This window comes from Apaloderma vittatum, unplaced genomic scaffold (assembly GCF_000703405.1).
Source record: "Apaloderma vittatum isolate BGI_N311 unplaced genomic scaffold, ASM70340v1 scaffold9404, whole genome shotgun sequence".
Classification (NCBI taxonomy): Eukaryota; Metazoa; Chordata; class Aves; order Trogoniformes; family Trogonidae; genus Apaloderma; species Apaloderma vittatum.
The window spans coordinates 18691-45614 of NW_009714357.1; the positions used below are offsets into that span (position 1 = coordinate 18691).

The 26924-nt window shown below is 40.3% G+C and overlaps 1 protein-coding gene across 1 annotated transcript in view; it reads right to left on the reverse strand.

Annotated features, from left to right (window-relative positions):
* Window positions 1–1409: 1409 nt before the first annotated feature.
* LOC104273394 (cyclic AMP-responsive element-binding protein 5-like) overlaps window positions 1410–26924 on the reverse strand; it is a 44342-nt gene continuing 18827 nt past the window's right edge. Inside the window, exon 4 of the mRNA XM_009868725.1 lies at window positions 1410–1586. Within this exon, the coding sequence (XP_009867027.1) occupies window positions 1410–1586 (177 nt within the window). The remainder of the gene's footprint in view (window positions 1587–26924) is intronic.

Genomic DNA, 26924 nt, shown 5'->3' on the forward strand with positions numbered 1-26924 from the left:
TGACCAGAATGGGATATATACAAGACAACAATTTTCTTGGGCACAGGCAAACAGCATTGCATGTCAAATCTCAGTGAACGCTGTGTTTTGTCAATATGTAACATATACAAAGGCATACATATCAAACATGATATATTTACTTGATCCATACTATCAGATTTTTGCATTAAGAATCAAAGGTAGTAATAAAGGAGTAATGAAAAGGGAGGTAGAGGAGCTTTGCCAGAGCACAAGACTGGTCAGCGGGTGGAATGCGTTTCCTGGGCTTTGCTGGGTAACCCTTACAGGGCAGTCAATGCCACAGGCCATCCCTGCTACCAAGGTACTGGAGACAGAGAGCCTTTGGTCTACATCCTCCCCCAACCATAAAGAATATTGAAAGAAAACTCAAGAATAACTGGATTTTGAGTTTTCAATGCCAAGATTTCACTTTTTGGTTTTATTCTGAAGAGCCTGCAAGTTCCTCGTCAATTATTTAGACAATGACTGGGGACAGAGGCTGCTTTTGCACTTTTAAAATGGATGTGATCAAATTACAGATGACAGGCAATGAATCTGAACTGATGCTTCATTCTCAGTCCACTGATTTATCTTTTTTATCCATATGTTTTCATGCATAAAACCCCCCAAATTCTCAGTTCTGTGTGACAACAAGTTGTAGCCTCAAACCATTTGGGCAGTTTCTCTGTAATTAAAACCAAGCAATTGCACCTTATGAGGACTTTATATTTGTTGGAAGTAACCAAGTGTATAAAACAGTGATGTTTTTGTCCACAAAGTTCTGCAAACATGAGCACACACCTTGCATTCAAGCCAATACAATAAGCATCCATACTGTCAATTTATGGTAATAAATATGGACCCATCATCACAAACTAAGCAACTGTTCACAGAAGTCTCTGTGCCAAACTCCATTTAACTTGATAGTCTCTTTATTTTGTATTCTAGCATTCCTCAATTAAACGAAGCACACAGGAAATAGCCCAATCCCACCAAACACCCAGAATTCCCATTGAAGGAAGGATCAGCTTCAGAAATAGTTTTTCTTCCCAGAGCAGTTATAGAAACAACAAACTTTGAATGGAAGCAGATTGAAAAAAAAAAGAAGAAAACTAATGGAAAAAAGCAGGACCTCCCTGCAAGTACAACCCTCTGCCCTTCTGAACCAAAGTGCCAGGTCTGGAGCAGATGTAGTAACCTGGCCATTCCCCTGCAGTCTGTAACACGTGTCGTAGGGATTCTTGCCACATGCTGGCAGGATCAAGTGCAAACTCCAAAACCTCAAGAACCACGAGGACAACATCTGGTCCTGCATGAAGCTGAACCTTAAGAACCACGAGGACAACATCTGGTCCTGCACACAGCTGCTGGAGCCAGAGAACTGGAGAAATGAAAAAGTGGAAATGGACTCACCCAATCTGTCGATTTGTGGAAGGTGCTTGAGTAATGACTGAACTGGACTGTGGAGATGGCATGGCTTGTTGAATCACAACACTGGTGTCGTGGTTTGGCATCCTTGCATTTGTCAGCTGGTGAGATCCAGGTCCTGCCATTGCTCCTCCAACTGTGTTATGCATGGAGATATTCTGTGAAAAGAAGCGAAATGGGAGATGGGGGAGAAAAAATTAAATAAATAAGTGTCTTATCTTGTATTTTTGTCCTACAGGAATACAATTAGAAATCTGAAAGTATCAACAATATGCAAAGTTACTGGCTTCTGGTAAATCCCAAGTCAATAGATCTTGTAACCAACGATGAAGAAATGAAAAATAACTATTTACTTTTACAGGGAAATATAAATGGAAGAATACCCACAAAGTTGACTAATCACCCTTCTGTGATTCTGACTTGTGATTTATAATGGAGATATTTAGCACATATTCTCTTAACTGAACATGATATATTCTGTTTGAAAATTACTTCTGTGGTGATTGCAGGGCACCTTGATTTACTTCATGGATTGTTTACTGTGTACTAGGTCTGCTTAGACTGACAAGCAAATCAAATTTTATAGTCCCAAAGTAACAAACAGTACATGGTACGTCACGAAACAGCCATTTCTATTAGCCTCCATATATTTTGTAGAGCAATAACATCCCAGGGGCCTAGAATAGCAGCACTGTGTTTGCACATATATAACCTTTGTTTCAGGTAACTTGGAGCCCTTAAAAAGTTGGGTTTTTTAAAAAAAAATTTCACAGATAACTTATGCATGGAGCAAACAAGCCACAAGAGATCAGGATACTACTATGGAAGGAACCATGGAATAAAACTGCTCTCCTGTTATGCCTGCACACACAATGCACGCTGCTGCTAAACCGCAGGGTTTGACTTGGCCTATATTTAAAAACAAACAAAACTCTCAAGCCAGAGATAACCCACAGTGTACACATATGAAAAATATGGTAACCTTGAGAGCATTATTTTTCCTGTCAGGCATCAACATGTGGATTGTTAGCAGGGAAAGAAACCTTATGTGCTAGGCTGAGGAAAAGGGAAAACACACCTTTACAAGCACACTCTTGACGCCAACACTCATGCAAAGCATCTTCCTGACCACTGCAATACTTAAGCTTGAAAACTAAAGCTAAATTTCATTCAAAATTCCAATCCATGAACCAATTTGTCTAGGAAACACGTAAAAACCTCAAAGCAATGATAGATAAATCCAGTGAGAAGGGAAACTCAGAGCTCTGATCAGATGTGGAGGACAGGAGACGCAGACAACATATTCAATCCCAGACCTAAAAGAAAGATTGCATTCTGAACCAAAGCATAATTAATCTTTTAGATGTCATTACTCATAGAAAGGGAGCCAATAATTAGAGGACACATTGAAGGCCTCAGCTGTCATCCCCCTACCTCCTAATTTTTATATATTTCAGGCAATTTCTCCTGCTAGTGTGGACACAAGGATCCCACTGCTTCTTTTACAGGAGTTATTCAAATCTTCATGTTTTATAAAGAGGCAGAGGTGCTGCTAGAAGCGCATGGTTAGACCATTCACCCAGGATGAAGAAGAAACAGCTCTGAGTTCCTCTTCCGGCAGATAGTTTGTACAGTATGAATCAGGTCCAGCAGCTTCTGTATTCACTTGGGAGTACAGATTGCAAGAGGAAGCCAGACCAAGGACTTTAACTGTGATTTTTCATAGCCCAGTAGTACGTCATGACCATCAGGCAGTAGGAGAGAATAACCTTAGATATATGGAATCTTTTCCAAAAGAAATTATCCCTCATCTACAACCTTTATATTAAAATGTCACTTCTTCAATGGATTAGTGTTTTCTGATGAAAAACCCTTTCTGTTAAAAAAATAAAAATAAAAACCACACAGCCGAATCTAGTTTAGCATTCAAAACTGCACTGACTTTTTTGATCATTACAAGATTTTGCAAAACCAAGTCTAACATCTACATATCCACAAGTAAATCTTCTAGTGCTATTACTTCCTAAAGTTTCTCCTTTATATTAAGCATGTGTGTTCAATTAAAACCTATCAATATGTGATATTCACTTGTTTCAAAGTTCACCCGCATTTTATTTCTCATTTGCACTGCCTCCACATTTTCTGAATACGTCTAAATATTACTGTATTGCCTGTTTGCTTTCAGTAGCATGTTTATCGAAGCAAATATTAAATTGCAAGACAGGTATACAGTACTTGTACCTCTGGGTCCATAGGAGAGCAACAAAGAAGAAAAGCATCAGTGACCAACAATGAGTTTCCCTTACAGTGCTGCACAACTGCCCTTTGCCATTGCCAGTACAGATCTTCTGCCTGCACGTGCCTGCCTTGCTTCTGAAGAGGACTGTCTGCACAAAGCCAGAACATTGCCATGAAACTCTCTGAGATTAAGAAAGTTTTTCTCTGGATTACAGCCTCCAGGGCACAGATGCCCAAGAGCCACAGAACCTTGATCTGCTATCTGGGAAGGTCTTTAAAGAAAACGTGGATGGTGCCATGGGTCCACAGACCGAGGAAGGGACAAGAAGTAAATAATTTTGCTTTAAACAAGTGATACTCCAGCACTTGCCCAGATTTTGAGTGGAGTTTGTTGTACCATGCCAGGGCACAACTCAAAGATTTAATGTCAGATTCCTGTACTCCTAGATCCACTATTTCCATTTTCTTCTCCTTCTCTTTCTTTTTTTTTCCTATAATTCCACATCTTTCTAAGGTACAACTAGCATGAATTATGATGAGTATGAAAAATTTTGTTTGCACATATCACATTGCAATTGTTAGCTTACATGTATAAACTTGTAATACAGCTTCAGAGTTTTAACAATTTCCAATAAACCGTATCTTTTCAAAAAGCAGGCTAAATATGATACATGAAAAGCAAAACCAGAATGAAAACACATCAATACATCCAGATATGCATTCTTCTCAATAACACAAACAATTTCTCAACAAAATGTCAAACTCAGCATGACTGTCACATTCATAAGAAAAGCATTTGGCAATCTCAGAATCATTTGCATTGGTGAAATGCTTAGGAATTTACAGAGAAGTTCAAGCAAGTTCATACTTAAATGACAATACCTGTGCTTTGAAAGACTGCAGGAAGGTAATGTACAGCAGATCTGACACTAAGCCTATCTGAGGTATTCATATGTATCATGACATGTCGAATGATTCTAGCACCAGCACGGCAAGACTAGGCTTGTTGCATGTGCGATGCAGACAGCCTTCAGAACTCCCAAAAAGGCCTTGCTGTGTTGAGCTCTGCACCTGATTCTGAATGGGTCTGGATACAGTATTAATGAGCTACTTGCAGACTTGACTTTGGGTCATTATAGAAACAGGACAAAATTAGCAACGTTGGCTGAAACTGAGACCTCCGCTTTATAGTTGAATTGTTATTTGGCCAGGCTGCTTGCAGCTCTACTTTTAAGGAGTTCTGCAGGCTCTTCCACCAGGACTTAGACTCCCCTGTTCATTCTCCTCCAGCTCTTAAGCCAGTTAACTGATAGTAGCTGGGAAGCTCCCAGCACTCCAACTCAGAGAAGAAGTCTACAGGAGGGATGATGTGAGCAGAGCTCTCCCTCTGCCTTTAACACTCCCAAGACCTGTGATAGTCAGACAGAGTATGACACACACTCGGAGTTTTCTCAGAAATCTTTACAACTGTCCTTCAGCATTAGAAGAGAACGTATGAGATTAATATTATTATTATCCATTTTATTAAACTGAACCTCAATCATAGAATCATAGAATGGCCTAGGTTGGAAGGGACCTTAGAGATCATTTAATCCAACCTCCCTGTCATGGGCAGGGACGCCACCTCTCGACTAGACCAGGCAACACATGGGGACCGAGCGGGAATCGAACTCGCGACCTCGGTGTTATGATTGTTGTCAGCACTGCGCTCAACCCACTGAGCTAACTGGTAATGTTCACACAGAGAACAGACCACGTGCATGCCAGAAGCTATAGAGCCACGAAAGATATCCCCTGCCCTTAAGATTCATTTAATACATTTTAATTAAGATCCAATAAATTAAGAGGAATTTATTTCCTTAGGGGCTAAGTTTCATCCTCACTAAAGTTCCCAGTCACTCCCACTGAAGCAGAAACTAGGAGTATAACACTGAGGAGCTTTTTTAGAAATACTCCCTTGTTCATCTGCTCATACTATACTCTGAGCAATATATAACATTCAAATAAATAAAACAAAAATGAAGCCATATCCAAACCACTTTAAAATCAACATGTTCATTCTTGACCTTTCCAGTTGCAAGAGGAAGGGGGATAGATCATCAGCAGCTTAACTTCTGGATTCCCCATTTACACTGGATTCCCCATTTTAGCTTCAGAGTTTCAAGAAAACATCTGAGCATTTTTCTCCCACATGCAACCATTTAACTTCAGATAGGCAGCACACTTCTTTTTTTCTAAAGGCTAAAAACTTCTTGAAGTCATGCATCCACGTCCTGGTGGAGAGGATTACGCATCACTCCACAAGAACACACACCCTGTTGGCAAGCTCAGCAGAGAAATGACGGCTCCGCAGGCACAGGCGAAATACACCCCATGACTCCAGGCAGTCACCATTTCCACTAAACCCCAGCTCTTCCAGAGAAACACCCATCCACGTCACACAGCAACACCTGTATCACACATCTCCATCTACTGAAGGCAAAAGATGAAGAAGATGGATCCATCCTGCTGTAATATTCTGACTTTCAAACTGTTTGTGGTTTTAAATTATGAGAGCTAGTTTCTAAAGCAAAGGCAGCTTTTATACTCCTACTATTATTTTTTAACTTTAAAAAATGAAAATTAAAAGACCCATTTTATACAAACTGAAGACTCATTCAGGAATGTTCTGAGTGAGCTTTTATATCAATAGAGCTGTGACTTATAACCAGTTGTACATAAGCAATTACATAAATTCTAAAGTCAGAAGGTGTTTGTCAGGAAAAAAAACAAGAGAAAAGTACAAAAGTACTTTTTTTGCTTATTTTCCCCCTGTTTTCTGAAAAAAACAACCACATTTAACTATATTTTCCCAGGCAGCATCTTTAAATACTTTTCAAACGATTCAAGAGAAAAGGCATCAACATCTTTTTAAAATATAAATAAAAAATAGAAATCAAATACACACCAATATTTTAGAATGTTTATAGCCTGGACTCTCAATTAAAATATCTTAATAAGTATAAATATTCTCAGCTGTTCCACTTTCAGTCTTTTTACAACTTATGGGGACAGAAAACATGTCTTTCTAACCTGAAGACTTCTGGAAGACTCTATAGACACAGAGCATTCAGGCCAACCAAGGTACAAGTTCAAATCACAGCTACATGTGTACTTCTAAGAAGTGTGCAGTAGCATCTTGCCTGATAATGGAGATCATAACTTCACAATATACATAATACACAAGTGGGAGCCACCTGTGACACACTCAGCCATTGCTCACACTGCTTTCACAATCAAAGAAAAATTTGGCTTAAAAACTTGGAAGGCATTGTTGTAAAGAAAATTAAAGACGAAGTGTGGCAAATAATGGGAGGCTTCAGAATTATTGTAGTCATATACAGCCTCCATCAAAATTACTGAGCCTCTATGAATTCTCTCCTCACAGAAGAAAAAGATCATCTCAAAATAAAACTTATCAAATCTCCCCAGAAACAGCACAATCACCTACAGGAAGGCTGGGGAGGGACTTTTTACAAGAGTGTCCACTGACAGGACAAGGGGAAATGGGTTTAGGTTGAAGGAGAATAGATTTAGATTGGACCTTAGGAAGAAATTCTTCAGTACGAAGGTGGCAAGTCTTTGGAATAAATTGCCCAGAGATGTTGTGGCTGCCCCCTCCCTGGAGGTGTTCAAGGCCAAGTTGGATGGAGCCTTGAGTAGCCTGATCTAGTTGAGAGGCGTCCCTGCCCCTGACAGGGAGGTTGGGCTACATGATCTCTAAGGTCCCTTCCAGCCTAGGCCATTCTATGATTCTATGATTTTCTCACTATTGAGATTGATGTGTAAAGAGAAAACCTCACACTAGCACATCACAAGAGTTTCATTTGTCACTACCGTGCAACATCTAAACTGCCATAAGCACAGAACTAAGTTTTGCTGTCCACCCAAGGCCAGCAAACATAGCAAAGGAACCAGGGCAGAAAATGGAGATAAAATATAGATCAGATTACCAATGCAGTTGAAGGATTGCAGGAAAAAGAAAGTCAATTACAAAGACAAACTTTTAAAAGGAAAAAGGAAAAAGTTTGATTATGCAAGAGCTGTGAGTGTAAACTTGGTGGAGACTGAAACGCAATACTTTTTTTTTTTTTAAACTGTAACATCTGTATAGCTTGAACAAGAAAAAGCACTAAAGCAGAAAAAAGGACACAGAAAAGAACTGCTGGAAAATGCTGTGCAGTAACACTAAGCATAGGGGTAAAACACTAGAAAGATCTTATTGCAGACTGCTAAAATCCATTTAACTCCTTTACTTAGTGAGAGGTATGAAGTCACAGAACGAGGCTGACACATAAAAATATGGAACTGATGCCAAAGGATCTATTTCTCAAAGCATTTCAAAGAAAGGCAAATGCTCACTTAACAGCTACCTGATAAAAATGGCACATTAAAAAAACCAGCAGGCACGATATATCTCAGAACGCAGAAGGACTCCTCCCTGTCTCCAAGTCCCATCTAACGCCCATCCCTGAGCTGGACACAGCGAACTATCTACACAGTGCTGGAGACTCCAAGGTCAGGAGTGGTATGAGTATGTCTGACTTCTTGAACCCTGGGCACTGCTGCTCAGTCAAATGTTATCAACCTGATCTCTTTAGAGCTAAAAATGTAAAGAAAAATTAAACTCCATACTTAAAAATGACAAGTAACGATAGGCAGATGGGGGGAAAAGGGAAACATCGCTCTTAACTGAAATCATAAAGCTTTGAATCTGCACTTATCAGCCTTGGCCACTGGTTTTCAATTTTTTGGATCACAGACCTCTGTCAAACCTCTGAATTTCTCACAGAGCACTCTGTGCTCTTATCATAAATGGCGTAATTAAGGCAAGATGGTTCCACAGAACAGCTGCAGATGACTTACCACAGCTTTGCGACCACCAGCAGTTCACAGGCCAGAGTTAAACCGCCACCCAAATACTGCTTCAGAGCACCATGACTAGAATTTCTTGGCAAAAATGGTAATATTCCCAAAGGTGTCTATGGACTTCAGTAGCCTACGTCCTTTTTTCAAAATGTCTTTGTCTTTTGGAGCCTTAGTGAACAATTATTGTTTATTAATAGGTCAGATTAATCAGATCCTCCTGGGGTTGGCAGGAGTTTTGCAAAATTTTATCATGAGTATCTATGCTGGAACATGCAGGAAACATCCTTTTTTGTTTTAAGTTAGGATGAGTTATTCTTAAACCTAAACATGCTGTCTGCTCCTGAAGAGGCACCAAAAAACCCCCAAACCAAACAAGTCATCTTTCCATCCTGTTTTCTTTCAACAGCTGTTACTGTGTTATCAGAAAGACTTTGAGATACGCTGAGTGATGCAAATGAAACCTCAAGTCTGCTAATCTCAAACTACGTGGTGCTGCTAAGAAGCGTGGCCCAAGACACAGGACAGATGTATGAAGTGCTAAGCCAGGTATAAGCCATCGCAAGACTGCAGCAGTCACCACCATAACTTGAAGTCCAAAGGGCCCGTTTAAGCACTCATAATCCTCTTAAGGCTGCTGCTCAAAGGGTGACAGCCCCGCACAAAATCCCTGCAACACAGCCAGCACTGCATAACCGCCTCTGACGTGCCTTCCGCTTGTCCTCTGCTCCTTGGGGACCCAGACTGCAGAGTCACCTCCTCCAGTCTACTCCTTGCGCTTTCTGGGGAAAATGCACGTGAACGTCTTCCAGGAGCAAGTTAAGGCTCTATATATGTCCTCTGCTTTGGCTGCTGGCTCAAGTAAATGCTCTGACTCCTCTGATAGTACCAACAAAATGCAGGAGATTTAGAATTTTTGGTCTTTTATCTTAATTTTTGTGACATGATCTAATTACAGACATTCAGTGGTGCCCTCTAATTACCAGTAGAAATGAATACTGAAAGATGACCCTTGTCTTCCACGATTCCCTCCCCTCTTCCCCCACTACCCTCCTCATGCCCTTTATCAGCATGTCTGTCCAGACTACGCTTTTGACATATGAAGCCTTCTTTACACACATAGTAAGTAATATATGGTGCGTACCAGATGTACCCACGATAAACCATTTACTGGGAGAAAGGAAAAATGTGATATAAAGGAAATGCAAGGAATAATGGACATATTTTAAAGGAGAAGGAAATTTGGGGAGACTGCTCTCACCAGAGTTGAAAGGAAATAGCTTTTCTATGGGAAAAGATGACATCAGATTGCATGCTTATGCCTTGAAGTTTCCTACAGATATCTCCCATTTTCCTTAGGGTTGCTTGTTCCATACACAATTACTCGCCCAAGATAGCCATTTAAGCAACATAGCACAAAGACCTACTTCTGTTCAAATAAATGTCAGTAAGACGAAGTGTGCATAACCCAGTTTGGGTCAGTCAGGGTGTTTTGCACAGCTAACACCATACTACGTCCTGCTAATTGGGAAGCTGCAAAAATAGGGGGAGCACAACTGGCTGCCAGGCTCTGCCCACTTCTGTCATACTTTATGCGAAAGCCATAAATGGACTATTTCGTTTCTTCCAAGTTGCCTATTGTGACATTTATAAACAGGAACCTGGCAGCATGTCAATGGTGCAAACTGATTTCCTTTTCTAAATACAATTTTAAAAAGCAAATAAACAAGGTTATGCCTGCTAATGAAACATTATATGCCATGCTGGAGCTAGTTTTTCTTAAATGTATTCTCTAGAGCAGATGGAACACCAATAAACACAAAACAAACCCCTGTATAAAAAGCATGTTTGTAAGAAAATACGTTCTCCATAGAACTTTGACTAAGGAAAAACTGGCTTATATCTGTAATGTTATCTTGGGGACCCAATTACAGCCCCTTTAGATTGTTGTAAACAAGGGAGCTTGCCATGAATTTCAAATGGAGAAGCTCTAATAAGAAATCTGAAAAGGAAGAAAAGAGATTTGCCAGTATACTTACTAGGTGTAATTCCTAGAGGCCTCAGTTGAAATCAAGGCCTTATTGTGCTAAAATCTGTATAGACACATTGATGGACTACACTTGCACACAAGCATTAAGAGTCCAGGGACAAAGCAAGGAAAGAGGAAGGAAGAAAGAGAAAGTAAGCAATTTGTGTAGCCAAAAATCAGGATTCAACGGAAGGGGTCTTTCTTCCAAGTCCAGTGTCTTATCCACTCTTTTGTACCGCTTCTCTGCATCTAATACGTGTATATGAATTCAGAAAACCAGGAAACTTGAAAAACACACAAAGAAAAAAGTATTATAAGCTCTAATCTGATTTTTTCTCCAGCGCTATCATTTCATGTCTGTAAATCAGAGAGAATGCACGTACAAAGTAGGTACTCAAAGAACCTTCTCAAAGTAGGTGCATGTCAACTTTTGCAGGACAAGCAATTAGACATCCAAAAGCAGCTGCCAGATCTGGAGGCCAGTAAGAGGGTAGCTGAAAACCTGTCTTTCCTTTCTTTCTTGTAAGGAGTTTTGTTTTTATCCATCATGAAACAGAAAGCTGGAGGGGGAGGGCGGCAATCCTCCAGGAATTGCTTTAAACAAGCCTTTGATACCGTTAACTGAAGCCACTAGGCTTTTCAACATTATGCAAACCGTTTATAATCTGTTAATAGCAAATTCACAGAGACAGCACTTTGACATTTAAATTTGTTATATTTTATTTAAAGCTTCTTTGAAATTCTCATCATTGATTTCACTGGCATAAGTTACTGGCATCATTCATGAGTTACAGCAATGGCTGCTTGACTGCATTCAATGACCAGAATGGTTTTTTTAGACAGAGCAGTTGGTAAAGGAGAGCAAGGATGGTAGCAACAAAACAGCCAGTGATTTTCCATTCAGGCAGTTTCAAGCAGAAAACCATCAGGCTTAACTTTTCTCCTAAGAAGTCAAGTGGAAATGCTGCTACCCTGGTAATAAAATGCATCTCCTAAATATTCTTCTAACTCCAACTCACGGCAGCAGCTATGTTGGGCCAGGCTGGCTAATACTACATAGGGACTAAACTAAAATGCTGGGAAAGAAAGGTCCAGGAGTCAAGGCCAACCGTGGCCTCAAAACGCACCCCGACAGACCATTTGCTACATAGAAGAAATCACAGGTTTTAACCAGTGGAGTGGGTTGACAAAGGTACTGGTAGGAAAATAGTTTTGATCAGTGAAGATCGTACAAGAAATACCAGAGCATCAAGCTGGGTTCAAGTTAACTCACCAGATCCTCAGGGAATTAATCACAAAGGCAAGTGTGCAGTTTTACAGTATCCGTGATTATTTCAGTCAATTTTAGGTTGATGTTTTGGGAGAGGAGAGCTAGTTTAGCCCAGATCTGGGACTGAAAGAACTTAGAGAATTAGGTTCATCAGTTGGAAGTATTCAGACAAAATTATTAATCTTTGTAGCCATAAGAGTTTAAAATGTTAAAGTTTAGGGAAGTAACCAGACAACACAGTATACCTAGGAAGGCAATATAATACAGCAGTGACAGAGCAAAAGAGGGGTTTTTTTGTAAGAGAACAACTCCACAGGACTATATGTATTTGAATTTCAACCTCGCATAACTCACAAGAGATCATAACCAATACATTTTAACCAATACAAAAAAAGTTACATGAGAAATACCATCAGAAGAACAGCAAGACAAAAGAACAGTTCTTTGGTGACAGGTAAATTAGCAAAAATGAAGAATGACTACATGCTCAAGTCCAGATAGCATTGCAGGATCTGTTCTTCAGAGAATGGGTGGTCACTGTCTACAGAAGATTGGATCCAACTGAAGTATTCCTGGCTCTACATCCAAATCTGGGCACTAAAAACTGCAAATCATTTCAGAAAGGCCAGGCTAAAAATCTTACTGAGGTTATATGGCAGTAGTGGAGGGGGTGAATTCTCAATACTGAAAGTAGGATACATATGGCTCAGCTTCTCTTCTGACTGCAGTAAATGGAAAGAACAGCAAACAAGCTGCACCATATTTGATAATGCTACCAGACAATCATCCAGATATACGCACTTCCAGTCACACTAACTAAATGCAGTGTGGAGCCATCCTGGGGAAATTAAGTACTGTTCCTTTAGAGTACCACAGGCCTCTGAAGGGCCTTGGTGAGGCCTCACTCCACCTGAGGAGCCACAATGCTCATTTTCCTAAGCAATAAACAATTGGGCCTCCTGTAATGGTGTGACCCTGCCAGACAGACAACTTCACACAAGGAGGCAAAATGTAATTCAGGGAGTGGAAAGCAGGGGTTTCAGCTGAGCCATGGACAGAACTGGGTAGGCATGCATCCTTGAGGAACAACCCAGCTGCACATGGAGAACTGTTGTTCTGAGTGCTCTCCTCCACACAGCAGCTGTCAGCAAAGCAGATGTCAGTGGGATGTTTCCAAACAATGCATCTTAATACTTTTGGTTGTAGACAGAGGAGAGGGCAGGGAATGCCAGCCTGGCACAAGTAGTACCGTGATTAAGGCTTACACCCTGTTAGCTAGCTGCTAAAGAGCATATTACTCTTGAACACAGTAACAACACTACTCATTTTAAACCCACCTAACATACAGTTAGGTTGGAAGTTATTACTACATGAGACTAACAAAAGAGTTGCTGTGAAGTCCAGGAATTTCTGTCTGGTTTTTCTTCATCATCAGAAGACCACGGAAAGGACTGTGCTTTGGAAATCCATTGGATCATGCTGTATAAGCACAAGAAAATACGTTTTCCAGTAAAATAGTGTTCTGAAGGTGATTCCATGCATGCTTTTAGCCTGCCTGCCAGTTCTCTAGGAAAATTACAGTGTGAAGTCCTGGTCACAAACAGTATTTTAAAGACTTAAGATGAAGGTAGCTGCTAAGTAGCATAACCTTCAGCATTCCTGGTGATTAGTGATTAGGCAATGCAACCCCTGTGTAATATTCTGAAAGTCGTTTCCCAAACATCTCGTAATTGACTGCTTGAACTCATTTCAAATACTTGGCACAAATTGTCAGATTTGAGATCAAAGTCTAAAAAGCCAGCACTGTTTGTGACTCCATGCTCCTACAAAATATAGAGCACCGTCTCACATTTCTGACACACAGCTGTGAAAGGGTTTGCAATGCTGAATCGAGTGAGTCTGGATTGCTGGAGCTGGCACAGGAATTTTGCCCAGAATTTCACATTTTCAAAAGATCCAAACAAGAAAGTTGATAAATCTGTCTGGATTTACTAACTGTGTCCCATGTAGTAAGACCAGAAATTTTAATCCTCCCAACAACATTTATTAGGTACGAGCTGGGATGCGTATGTAAGCTTAACATTCAGAGAAAAGCTATTCAACAGAGAAAGAAAGAAAGAAAGAAAGAGAAAAAAAAAAAAGAAAGTTGTAAACTCAATGAGGTTCAAAGCAAAGACAAAATGTTGTGTAATACTAGACAATATTCTTTGTTGTTCTTTTAGATTATTTGTTTTAAGACAGAAATAAGATAGCCCAAATTTTTTATAAGATATGGTAAAAAGTCTGTGATGTAGGGGAGTCCAAAATGATTATTCTTCCTTCAGAAAGGACAGACAACATACTTCACTACAATGCTTGGTCTGTCTCTTTTTACAGTAAACATTGCTAATGCTCCTGGAGAGGGGCTGACCTTGCCAGCCAATTACATTATGCTAATTTGTCTGTTACTATAACTCCTACAGAGGCATTCACAGCTCAAAGCAAGACAGAGATTTATATTGTCTCTTCCAAGCTGCAGACTACGAACGTTAATCTCTCTCCCTCCTTCAGGTTACAACTCTACATGGCAATACTTACATGCAGTGCCATGGCACATTCAAAGTGACATTTATTGCCAGCTTTATTCAACTTAAAAGACAAGCCTTGGTCCTACCTTGCCCTTTTAATAACTGTCAAACTATCTAAGAAAGCATATGTTTGGTAACAGCTGGTTTTCTATGAAAACATATGGTTTCTCATGCTTTTGAAAACACCGCAGGAATGTATTCGCTTGCTAGATGCTAGTGCCATGTCTCTAGATCAAGCAACAAAATCATTGAAAGGAACTGCAATACGTTTTCCATATTATATTCATGTATTACAAAAATACCTATTGTTTTAGAGCAACAAGAAAACATCCAGTTGAAAAGATTTGATGTAAAAATAAGATGAATAATTTAGGAGTTATGTGCACTATACAATATTACTTAAAGATAAGATCAAAACATTGGTCTTCTACAGACACATAGCAAATAGCATGCTTCGTGCAAGTAGTTTACAGTCCATATCGTATCTTAAAAAAACCTGCATGAGATGGGGCTCTTCTAACTGCTAGAAAGATCAGAAGCTTCCCTAACATCTTTCAGTTGGGATATGATAAACACAGTATCAAAAACAATTGAGTCACAGCAGTTTATAATAAACTACTGTCCATCAAGTAAACCACACTAACGACCTTTACATGCTTCTCTTCCTCCCTCCGTAATATTTAGGGTTTGCTAGGAGTACTTGCATGGCCAGTTGCCTGTCAGAGGAGACAAAAAGAAACTAACTTGTTGGGCTACTTTCACTCACATGTGTTAGGTCTAGAGCCAGGCTAAACTAAAAGCTAAATATTTCACCAAATAAAAGTTCCAGCTGTGGTTTTGAAACTGGTTTCAACATCAACTGACATAAAAATGCAGAAAGTTTTCGGAGTGTTAAAAAGACAGCGAAATTACAGGTCAGCAAGAAAACAAGAAAAACGCAAAAACATGGCTTATGAGAAGGTCTTACAGAAATTCCCCATTAGCTCTAAAAATAAATTCCACTGGGATGTTTGTATAAAAGAAAGAAAGAAATTATATTCAATCCAGTTTATGCTCCAGCATCAACACCATCAAGAAAACCACCCAAACTTTAGTGCAATAGCTTCTGAACATACCAGTATCTCTAGGTGGCATTCCAGTACGTCTCATATAACTTCAGAAATTTTACACCTGTGTCTTTATGGCAGTTAAACACAGGGTGACACCAAAAAAAGCCTCCCATCGTACTGAAACATTAGTGTTTTATTACCTATTAACAGTGAGAGGGCACACACAGAAGTCCACACAAATCTCTATCACCGACTTTACAGTTTCCAGCCGATCATGTTGTGCTGCCGGCTGCAGTTAATGCCCTGAGCCACAGCCCGACTTTTAAGCAGGTGCTTGAGCACAGAGGTCATGAAAACCAACAAACAGAAAGAACTGGTGAAACTGCTGCAACAGCTTGAGGCATGGCCATCAGGCGTCTGTTTGGCCTTTTTCTATGGGTTATGATTCCCCTGCGCACTCTACGAAAGGTAACACTTGCCTGGTGGGCACATATGTCGTTATGAGGATCAAGCGTTTTGCAACCTACTGGCAGATGTGCAATAAACCCACACTGACCTTCTTTCTAAAAGCAAGCGGCAACCGAAGACTTAGTAAGATGCCCTGGGCATAGAAGACATAAGAAAACAAGTTGGTTCCTTGTGAAACTGTTCCTGCCACTGAGAATCTAGTGCAGACGAACCTAAAGGGCCCTCAGAGGAGAACAATACAAAACATTTTGCTTGGAACATAGGAACTGTGTCTGAAAGCGATATAAACCAAGGGAGGAGATGGAAAGACATATTCATCTGACAAAAATACACTTTGCAATTAGCAAATAGGTATAACCTCGTTAGCCTTATTAGACACTACTGGGAAATTATGAAACTAATAGCACCCAATATTCTCAGTGCTAGAAGCTAAGTGAGAGCACCCTTTGCCTAAGGTCACTCTTTCAAGCTCCGACAAGTAGCAAAGTCAAAAAGCAAAGAGCCCATGTCATGGAGGCAAACAATTCATATGTGGCACTGGTCAGACGTGCAAAGATTCAGCATAAAAGCATGATGAAATCTTCTGGAAGGAAAGAAATCTTCTGGAAGGGAAGAAAAAAAGAATAATGTACAGCTTGCCATTTGCAGGTTTCATATCCTGGCAAAATCAAGACTAACGCATTCTCACTAGACTTCAATTTGTTATGAATAACTCCAGTTCTTCCCTAGAAAAGGAGGAAGAAAAGCTTGACTTGTGAAGACATGTCCAGTCTTTCCAAATGTATCAAATGGCTTTGTGTGACAACAGGTATTTTCATAAGGCACTACAGTGTGAGAAGACTTAACTGTACATACAATAAAAATTAAATCAGCTGCTTAAGATATCACACAACACCTAGCATATTAAAAATTCATAAACATATTTATAGAATTATGTTTTTCACCTACATTTCTCTTTAGAATCAGAACATTAGTTCTTCCATGAAGTCAGTTAATTTGCTGGTAATGATCAACACATGATATATTTCTGAACTCCCCAAAATTTAATTTTCTACTAATTTTCCAGCTGATGAACAAAAGGAAACTGCTCTTCCTGCATAATTAACTTAGCTTATACTCCCATGATGAACAGCCTATACAAGGTTATCTATACAACAAAATCTCATCTATAATCTTCCTATGCACGTAAAAAATAATAATAATTTAAAAAAATAACTTACACTGTAGACTCCCAACAACTTCATCAAAACTCACCTCATACTAGATGTGACCCAAGATTACTTCGTTTTACATACATGTATCCTCTGTATTAAGTAACATTTTCAAAAGATTTAGTAAAAGGAGAACACAGTATGACAGTATTTTGAAGCTGAAGCTTTCCAATCAGGTCCATGGGTTTACATGAGCAAATCTGGTCTCTTTGTGAAGTTTTTGAAGTTTCCCCACTGCAAGTAGAATTTCTCGTGATGTCTCTATTAACTACTACTGGCAGAAGCTTATCTACTTGACAGAAGCGAGAAAGAGCACTTAAAGTTGCCAGAGTACCACACTGTTTTATGTCCCAAAAGAGGTGAGGGTGTCTGTCTGGCACAGCTCATGGAAGCTGAAGTGACAGGGATCTGGCCCAGACGATATCTATACAGGCAGCACATTAGGTTCCTTAGCTGCTCAACCCTTTCACACTGTATTAATAGTCTTCGAATGCATCAACTCTGGAACATGGGCTGTAGTATTAGGTTAGTAATTTAATCTTGTTGGCAATATAATAAGTTACGGTATAATCCCTCACATTATAAAAGTAATTGCCATAATCATAACCCACACTCAATTATTTCTTTTGCTACAGTGCAGCTGCAGTGATTTCCCACTCCCAACCTGCCGTCCGATGGCTGAGGAGACAAGAAGGGGCAGAAAGCAGAGCTCACAAAATGCTACTACAGCCCATCCCTCTCCCATGCCTAATAACAAGTGACTCCCCATCCCAGTTAATAAAGAGCTCCTTGTCCCTCCATTATGCAGTGTAATCTTTAAAAGATTACATTCTCATTTGGGAATGAGCCAAGAGCCAGTGGGAAATTCTCTAGTAAATTGGATAGGGAGACAACAATATGAAGGGCAGCTGGATGGGAGCACATTTTTTTCAGGGCATTCCTATTCCTGGGGCCCTCCGGCATTGTTAGAAGTCCTGCAGTCTTGGCTCTTTTCACTGTTCTGTTGTCAGGATAACACTATTCAAGAAGAAGGGGATACAGATTAGCTGGTTTGAAGATGGAATGCGAAGAAATGAATATTGAAAAATAGTAAGAAAAGAAGGGGAAAATCCAATTTTATTTTTAAGGCTTGCCACCTTACATAAAAGCAAGGCAAGAGCACTTTGTTTAAAAACAGTGTATTAAGTGTATCAACTACAGTAGTTAAATAAGTGGGGTTTTTTCCTCCCCTGGCTGTTATCAAGAGGGCAATTTGAGCACTCAGTCACTAGTAGCACAGTAAAAAGTATTTTGAAAGGAACATCTCCCTCACTGCCTCTTTCCCCTTGCCTGCACCTTCCAACAGATGCATTTGCTCTGTCGAATCTACTTTGCTGTGACTCCTGTGATTCCTTACCACCTGTGATCCAGGATGGAGAAAACCAAAACAACATAGGGCAGGCAGCCCTATCTCACTTATCCCTGCACATGGAAGGATGCAAAGTGAATGAGAAAGGCAACTGGATATTTGTTGTGTGGTTTTTGTGGGGTTTTTTTTGGTGTGTTTTAGGATTTCTTAGTTTGCTTCTTTGGGGGTGAGGTTTTGATTTGTTCGGGGGTTTTTTTTACATATAAATATATATACACAGTTTTATTGTTCTTTAAAAGTACTTTCTCAACAATTCACACAAATTTATGCAGCCAGAAGACTGCATAGATGCCTCATGTTTATTTTTATGCTATTTAATAATAGCATACATACACTAGAACCACATTTTGTCAGAAAACACAAAAATCTCATAAAATAAATTAAAAAACCAAAAACCAAAAAAGCTATAAGAATTTACTTTTTTAAAAAAAAAGCATTATATCTTTTCTATTCCTCCAGAAAAATAAATTTTTAATCATAACATGAAATTCTAATCATTATCCCCTTTCATGTTACATAATTAAGTTACTTGTTAGAAGGAAGTAAAAAAATAAGTTGTCACAGCAGAGTACTAGAAAGATTGTTTTTACCATTAAATTATTGTTCAACCAATTACAACTTTATTCGCCTGAAGAACTCAAGTAACAATAGTTATTTATAGTCCATGAAAGGTAGCAGTTAAAATATATTAAAATAAAGGATTATTTGCAATTTAAAATCTTAGTGTTGGGAAGTCCTGATTCAGCAAACTATCTGTACTCAGCAAACTCTTACACACATGCTTGAAGTTAACCACATGTTCAAGAGCTATTGAAGTACATGGACTTTGGCCCCATTTCAGAAAATCAGTTATATACACATTTAACTGGCTGAGATGGATGAAGCAAAGAAAAGAAATTGGGGTAAGAGAACTATACCTGAAAAAGATTCCAGAAGAACAATAATCCACAAAATAAGAACTTATGTGCAGAGGTGTAACACACTTAATAGCTTTCCTGGTTTTCCTGAAACATATATGTTGGCATTTACACTTGCATGAATTTACTGTATTGGAATTAAAAAAAAAAGCATAAGTGGGAGAGAACTATGGTAACTTCATTGTTAGAGAAATAGGCCTTACATAGACGTATACATCCCAAGGGATATACATGTAGATCTCAAAGATAAGACGTAAGTGTGATGAAAAAAACCGAGCCTGAAAGCAGAAACACCAGTGTCCAGGCTCCCTTCCTTTCTTTCTTTCAGGGAGAAACTATTCCAAAATCCAACATCAACTGAGCATCTTCATGTCTCCTCCTGCACAGCCACATCCCTTAACATCTCAAGTCAACATTAAGTGGAGAAACTAACTCAATTTCCTTGGGTTGGGAGGTGGGTGCAAAAGAAAATTACACTTTTCACACCCAGTTCTGCTACTAAGTACATCACAGGAATATTTTAATAACTCACTTCTCAAAAAACAAAGAACTGCATTTTTAATGGCCACCTCGTGTCAGTGCTGTCCTTTCATACATTAATCTTTCTCTCTCACTTGCACAGCCTCATGGCAACCCCCCTCAGCTTTCTTCATATCTGAGTATATTACTGCCTTTTTGGTGTGGATTTTGTTTTCTGTTTTCCCTACCAAATCTGACATGAGATAGGAATAAGTCTTTTATAGAGGCAACAATCTTCCTTTCATTCCTTTCTCCCCTTCTTCAACCCATACTTTCCCATCTTCCTCCTTTCTCTCCCCTCTATCCCATATAGGACCTCAGGAAGGACTCTTCCAACAAAAAGGAGGAGGGACTGGCAACGCACCTTATTTTTCTTTTTCACTTTGATACGAAAAGAAAAGCTACAACCAGGGCAAATATAAGCTGCCAAACAGAAGTCCCAACAATGTGCAAAAGGAGTAGCTTTTACCTTTTCTTCCAGGTGCTGTTTCTCAGTGACACTGATGAAGCCAAATGCCAGCTCCCTTTCTGTGCCTACTTTGAATTTCCCCGTGCCTTGATAACTCCAGAAGCAGTGAGAAAATTTCACCCCCCACCTCAGGTGAGGAAGAGCAAATACCTCTTAATGTAGGCGGGGAAGCCACACTGTGCACACAGACACACACATGCTCTAATCTCTGTTGAGGAAGAGATCAGAGACCTACTCAACTACCAACCCTAGAGTACTTTCACCTTATTGAAAGAGGCCGTGGCATGGAAACCAAGGAAATCCATCATCATACGCATTACACTTACAGGCTTAGAGTTTAACATTGTGCCTTAATGTTTTTTTACTGCACTGCCTTTTGCAGATGTCTTTTCTTTAGAGAGGGAATTTCTAACCTTTAGTAAGAAATACTGGAGCTAACTACAACTAATGAGAAGGGACAACACAAGGCTTACACGACAAGCCAACAAATTTCCCAAAACGGGACGTTTCTACTGAGACTCACGGAAAAATCAGCAAAACTTTCAGAAACACAAATTTCCAAATAAAAACTAACATAAAATCAAAAAGGCAGTAGTCATTTTCTGGAATTCCAACAAAAGAAAAAAAATACTTCTCCAGGCTCACAACAATTTTCCTATCCACATTAAGCACATTTTTCCATCAAGAAGATTTCTCTTTATAATAGTATGCCACAAATGATCATAAGGCGGGAAAAACGGGCCAGGGTAAGGATAACAAAGATGAAAAGAAAACTGCTGAGAGTTCACCTCTGCTGTTTATTTTGAGGCACATCTAAGATTTGAGTCGAACTATTCTAATTGTATTCAAAGATTTAGTTCTCTAAAGAATATAAACAAAACTAGCAAGGGCCATCAGCCAGAATAAAGCTTTCCTTATAATCATAGAGTAAGGTCAGCTTCCTTTTGTTCTTTTATATGATAATCTCAACTCCTCTGTGTTGACCTTTTAATTTTTAAAAAAGAAGAAAACAAGTTTTTTTGCTAAAACTAAAGGCCAGTTTCCACAGGGGCATCTTTTTTAGTGTGCTCACATATTTTCTAGCTTCTTTTGGCTGTGTTTTCCTTAACAAGTATTTTAAACCTTTTATACTTAATCTAGGGTAGCGTACTCTGGTTAGCAGCTTGTATCTACTGAAAGGCAAGGCAATAATCCATCTAGGTTTAGGGCATTTTCACGGAACTGACGCAGAGCTGTGTCAATTTTAATGTCATGCTGTGGAGAGTGCATGTAGCTCTCTCCACTTTAGAGGATTAAAAGTGACCTCTCTTACCAAAATCAATAAGGGCAGCTTGCTGTGACTAATAGGTTGTAGAAATTCAAAAGAGATGGTTTGTAACACTGAGTTCATTCTCCCTGTGTCTCTCCCCACCGAGCCCCAGGCTGGCTGGCAGAGCTGCACTTTAACATGTACATTCACGTGGCGAAGCAATGTCTGTTCCCTTCCCAGGGACCAGACTGAGCCACCCATGGTTTACACATTTCAGGGAAGTAAGTGAGCTTTGATAAGAGTGGACATGACAACTTCTGTAGAGAAGCATGTGTGAGAGAAACTAGAACATGGAAATCACTAAAATGAACATTTTTTTGCTCCCTAGTGTGGTTTTTAAAAGGACCCTGTTTTACATATTATCAGGACATCAGCAAGTACACAGATACTTTGCATCACTTCATGACCACACTTTTTTTTCTCTAGTCTCTGAGCAAAGGCTTTTCTCCCTTCAGATCTTTGCCTAGTTGTAATAGGCTAAAAATTTAAATTCCATTAAAATCAATAGAATTGCCTCAGAGACGTATAAGGCTATACATCCAACTGTAGCATTCATTAACTGCCATGCCATGTGTTCAGTTGTTCTGGTTTCTTTCTTGTTCTCCACTATTCCTTTTGTTACTCTCGAGTACTTCAGATTTAACAGTCAAGTTTGGGGCCTTTTAGAAGTACAGTCATTCTATACAGTACTGGAAACGGGTCATGCTAACAAGTGCACACAACTGGTGTAAAGTTAGTTGTCAGTTTTTCGGTTTCACATTTTAAGACTAAAGAATACCAGCAACTCAGATCAGGATCTCCTACCTTATGGTGAAAATACCCTTACTCTCCTGGATGTCTCTAATTTCCAATTTATTTTGCTTGAGGTACAAATTAAAAATCCTTACCCACAGTTCATAGCTTGTGGACACTTTCTCCACATAACAATCACCATCATTGTGTTTATGCCAAAAAAACAAGACTTGCCTTGTGGGGAGCAAAGGAGAGAAGGGGGTGAAGTGGTGGGAGGAACCCAACTGTAAAGGTTTAGGAGTCCCTACGGAGGTTTATAAATAGACGACTGCCATGTGCAAAATGTGAAAGAAACCCAGTCAGCATTAGAGCTGTTGCTGTTTTGAAATCTTCTAACTACGGCCATTTAGGCAGTAGACAGAGTTATAAACAAACAATAAATCAAGACATTATTAGCATTTGAATTTTGGCAAGATACTAAAACGTGTAGGGGTATAATCAGCAAATAATAGGAAAGATTTGCAAGCGACCCCACCAATTAATGATAAATAGGACTTGGCACAGAATAACTTCACCAATGTGGATCTCATTAGGTGGCCACGGAACCTGTTCCCGCAGCAGCCCTCTCTGAGTGAGGGAAAGGTGAGGTAACCAAAATGTCAGCGCACCCACCCCCTCGCAGCTCTCAAGCTCCAGGATTGTAACCACCTGGGCCAAAATGACAACCTTATGCTGCTGTGAAGGCCATGCTCTGGTTCTCCAGTCCTTAACCAATAGGTTGCCTTACCTCAGCTTTTGGACCTTTGCTCTGCAATTCCATCTCAAAGGCGACCAAAAATACACAGCTTCATTCACTCAGGAGACCGAGAATCCCTCTCTCCTCTGCTCACCTTGCTTTATTAACCATACCTCTTAAAGAGGAAAATGCCCTAAAGCAAGCAGTATCACTTGGATAAATAGTTCACAGGCAGGGGGAAGGGAGAGGGGGAAGAGATCCTGCCTTATTGGACTAGAAACAGACACACCATATTAATACAAAGAATCAGCATATGGTTCTAATAGGCTTTCTTCAAGTGATTTATCAGCTGTGATTAAGCCCTTGACCAGCACGTCTATCTTCATAAATAAAGTAAAAGTGCACCTTGCTCTAAAATATATCAGCAGTATCTGATTACATACCCAACCATATAGGCTGCAGTCCACTCTGGGGAGCAAAGAGCTCATGTTTAATAGCAGAGTGTACACTCTAAAGAGATTGCCAAGATTTAGGGGCTTTACCTAAGAGATAGACTTATAAAAATGCCACTACAGGGAAGGTTTATCCCTTCACCATGTGCCATCGGGCCCATGCTGCTGAAATCTGAACTGGTAACAAGAAAGCTGGGCCATCAAAAACATACATAGGAAGACCAAGGCAAAATGCACAACTATGCCATGTTGTGAAAAAAAAAAAAAGTAAGAATGAAATCAGGCAGGCCTCCTTTACTAAGGGTAGCCAAAATATCAAAACATAACAAAACCCCAAGCATTACAAGGGGGTGACTCAGCTTCTTTGGGACAGAGACAACAAGAAGCAGAAGGAAACTGGACTGTCCTGACTGAGCTCTGCAAGATGATTCATCAGCCAGAACTCAGAAGAACATGGAAGGACTGTGGTTAGGGAGGGTTAGCTCAATCAAAAACGTATGCCCTCAAGAATTGCCTTTCTGCATGATACAGGCACTTACTGCTGGAAAAACATTCAAGTCTTCTCTGAAAGTATGTGAATCTAAGCTCATTCGAACACAGTCCATTGCTACAGAAGAAGATAAGATAAACCTGCCTTCCAGCAGAAGATGCTGTACCAGCAGCAATGAGCCTAGGTTAAAGCGTATTCCTCCAAATATTTCTGCAAGGTCACATTATGAACTCTGTTGTCTTGACAGCTTTTATGCACCATTACGCAGAAAGTGTCCCTTTTCCAACACAGCTCAGTGTAATAACTAAGCACCTGGAAGAAGTACCTGGATGTAGATACATGATCAAAACAGGAGTCACAAAGTCCTCTGGATTAAAGTGCCAACTGCAGAATCACCATATGAAATGTAACGTACCACCACATGTCTACCATGAAAGCTCCATAAGTTAAGCAAAGCAGTTAAAATCCAGCAAGCCTATCCATCTGGAGAGAGAAGAGCAGCATTATTCCTATCTTTAGCAACACTGAACAACAGCTGATAAATCTTTAACACACATGGTTTGTGGGATGCCCTGTGCTGAGACCAAGGAGATATGGAATCAATCCAAGGCTCCGCCACAGACTTCCTGTGCAATTTTCAGCACATCACTTGAGCCCAGATCTTTTATGGTAGCTCAATGATTCGCTCCTGCTTTATTTTAGTGAGAGGGAGGCACCAAAATGCCTTTGAAGGTGTCTATCAATCTTTTGGGGCCACACTGCTAAAGATATATAGGAACCAAGGGAGAAACTTGCTTCAAAGAATGGTGAAGAGCACCCAGCTCCTCAGTAATTCTCACTTCACATCTGTGATTCCTTCAAGAGCTTGGTGTCTCACTACAAAGGAGCTTTGGAAAACAACATCCTCTGAAATCTGTTTTTCCTTAGAAAATAAAAGACAAGGCATTTCCCTTCCCTTTTATAAACCAACAGTGAGCCTATAAAGCAGATCAGTAACCTGATGCAATTAATGCATATGACCACCTGAGGAATCCGAACATACGCAAGTCTATGGGACCTGATGAGATGCATTGCAGAGTCCAGAGGGAACTGGCTGATGTAATTGCCAAGCTACTCTCCATACCTGAAAAGTCATGCCAGTCAGATGAAGACCCTGATAACTGCAAAAAGGGAAACATTACACCCATTTTTAAAAAGGGTAGACAGGAAGACCCCTGGAACTACTGACCTGTCAGCCTCATCTCTGTGCCTGGGAAGACCATGGAACAGATCCTCCTTGAAAGCTCTGCTAAGGCATGTAGAGGACAGAGGTGATTTGAGACAGCCAGCTTGGCTTCACCAACAGCAACCAACTTAGTAACTTTCTGCAATGGAGTGACTACATCAGTAGACAAGGGAAGAGCAATGGATGCCATCTATCTAGACTTCTGCAAGGTCACTGACACAGTCCTCCCCGATATCCTTTTCTCTAAGTCAGAGAGATAAGGATTTGACGGGTGGACTGTTTGATGGATAAGGAATTGGCTGGATGGTCACATCCAAAGGGTAGTAGTCAATGGCTCAACGTTCAGACGGACATAGGTGACAAGTGGTATCCCTCAGGGGTCTGTGCTGTTTAATATTTTCATCAATGACAGACAGTGGGACCAAGGGCCCCCTCACCAAGTTTGCAGATGACACCAAGCTGACTGCTGTGGTCAACATGCCAGAGGGACCTGGACAAACTGGAGAAGTGGGCCCAGGGGAAACTTAATGAGGTTCAACAAGGCCAAATGCAAGGCTATGCACCTAGGCTGGGGCAATCCACATTATCAATACAGGCTGGGGGATGAAGAGATTTAGAGCAGCCCTTTGGAAAAGGACTTGGGGATACTGGTGGACAAAAAGCTGGACACGAGCCAACAACATGCACTCGCAGCCCAGAAGGCCAATCGCATCCTAGGCTGCATCAGAAGAAGCGTGGCCAGCACATGAAGAGAGGTCCCTCTGCTCTGCTCTGGTGAGACCTCACCTGGAGTACTGCATCCAGCTCTGGAGCCCTCAACACAAGAAGGACACAGACCTGTTGAAGCAGGTCCAGGAGGGCCCCAAAATTATCAGAGGGCTGGAGCACCTCTCCTACAAAAACAGGCTGAGAGAGTTGGGGTTGTTTAAGCTGGAGAAGAGAAGGTTCTGGGGAGACCTTTTTGCAGCCCTTCATTACTTAAAGGGAACCTACAAGAAAGCTGGGGAGGGACTGCTTACAAGGGCAAGTAACAATAGGACAGGGGCAATGGTTTTAAACTAGAACAGAGTACATTTAGATTAGACATTAGGAAGAAGTTCTTTACTGTGAGGGTGGTGAAACACTGGCACAGGTTGCCCAGAGAGCTGGTGGAGGCCCCATCCCTGGAGACATTCAACGTCAGGCTTGGTGGAGCTCTGAACAACCTGATCTTGTTGAAGATGTCCCTGCTCACTGCAGCAGGGGTGGACTAGATGACCTCTGAGGGTGCCTTCCAACCTAAAGCATTATATGATTCTGTGAAAACTCGGAATAACTCATTGGGAAAACTCTGATACAGAATCATAATGTGCCTTTATGGTACTTCAACGTGTCACCCAGAAGAAATGCTATGTTGTGAAGATGCTCAAATCTTCACACACACAGATATTATTTAGAGTATAACAACTATTACAGTGAAATCTTTGAAAGCAAGGTGATGTTTTGGACTTTGGACTTTGAAC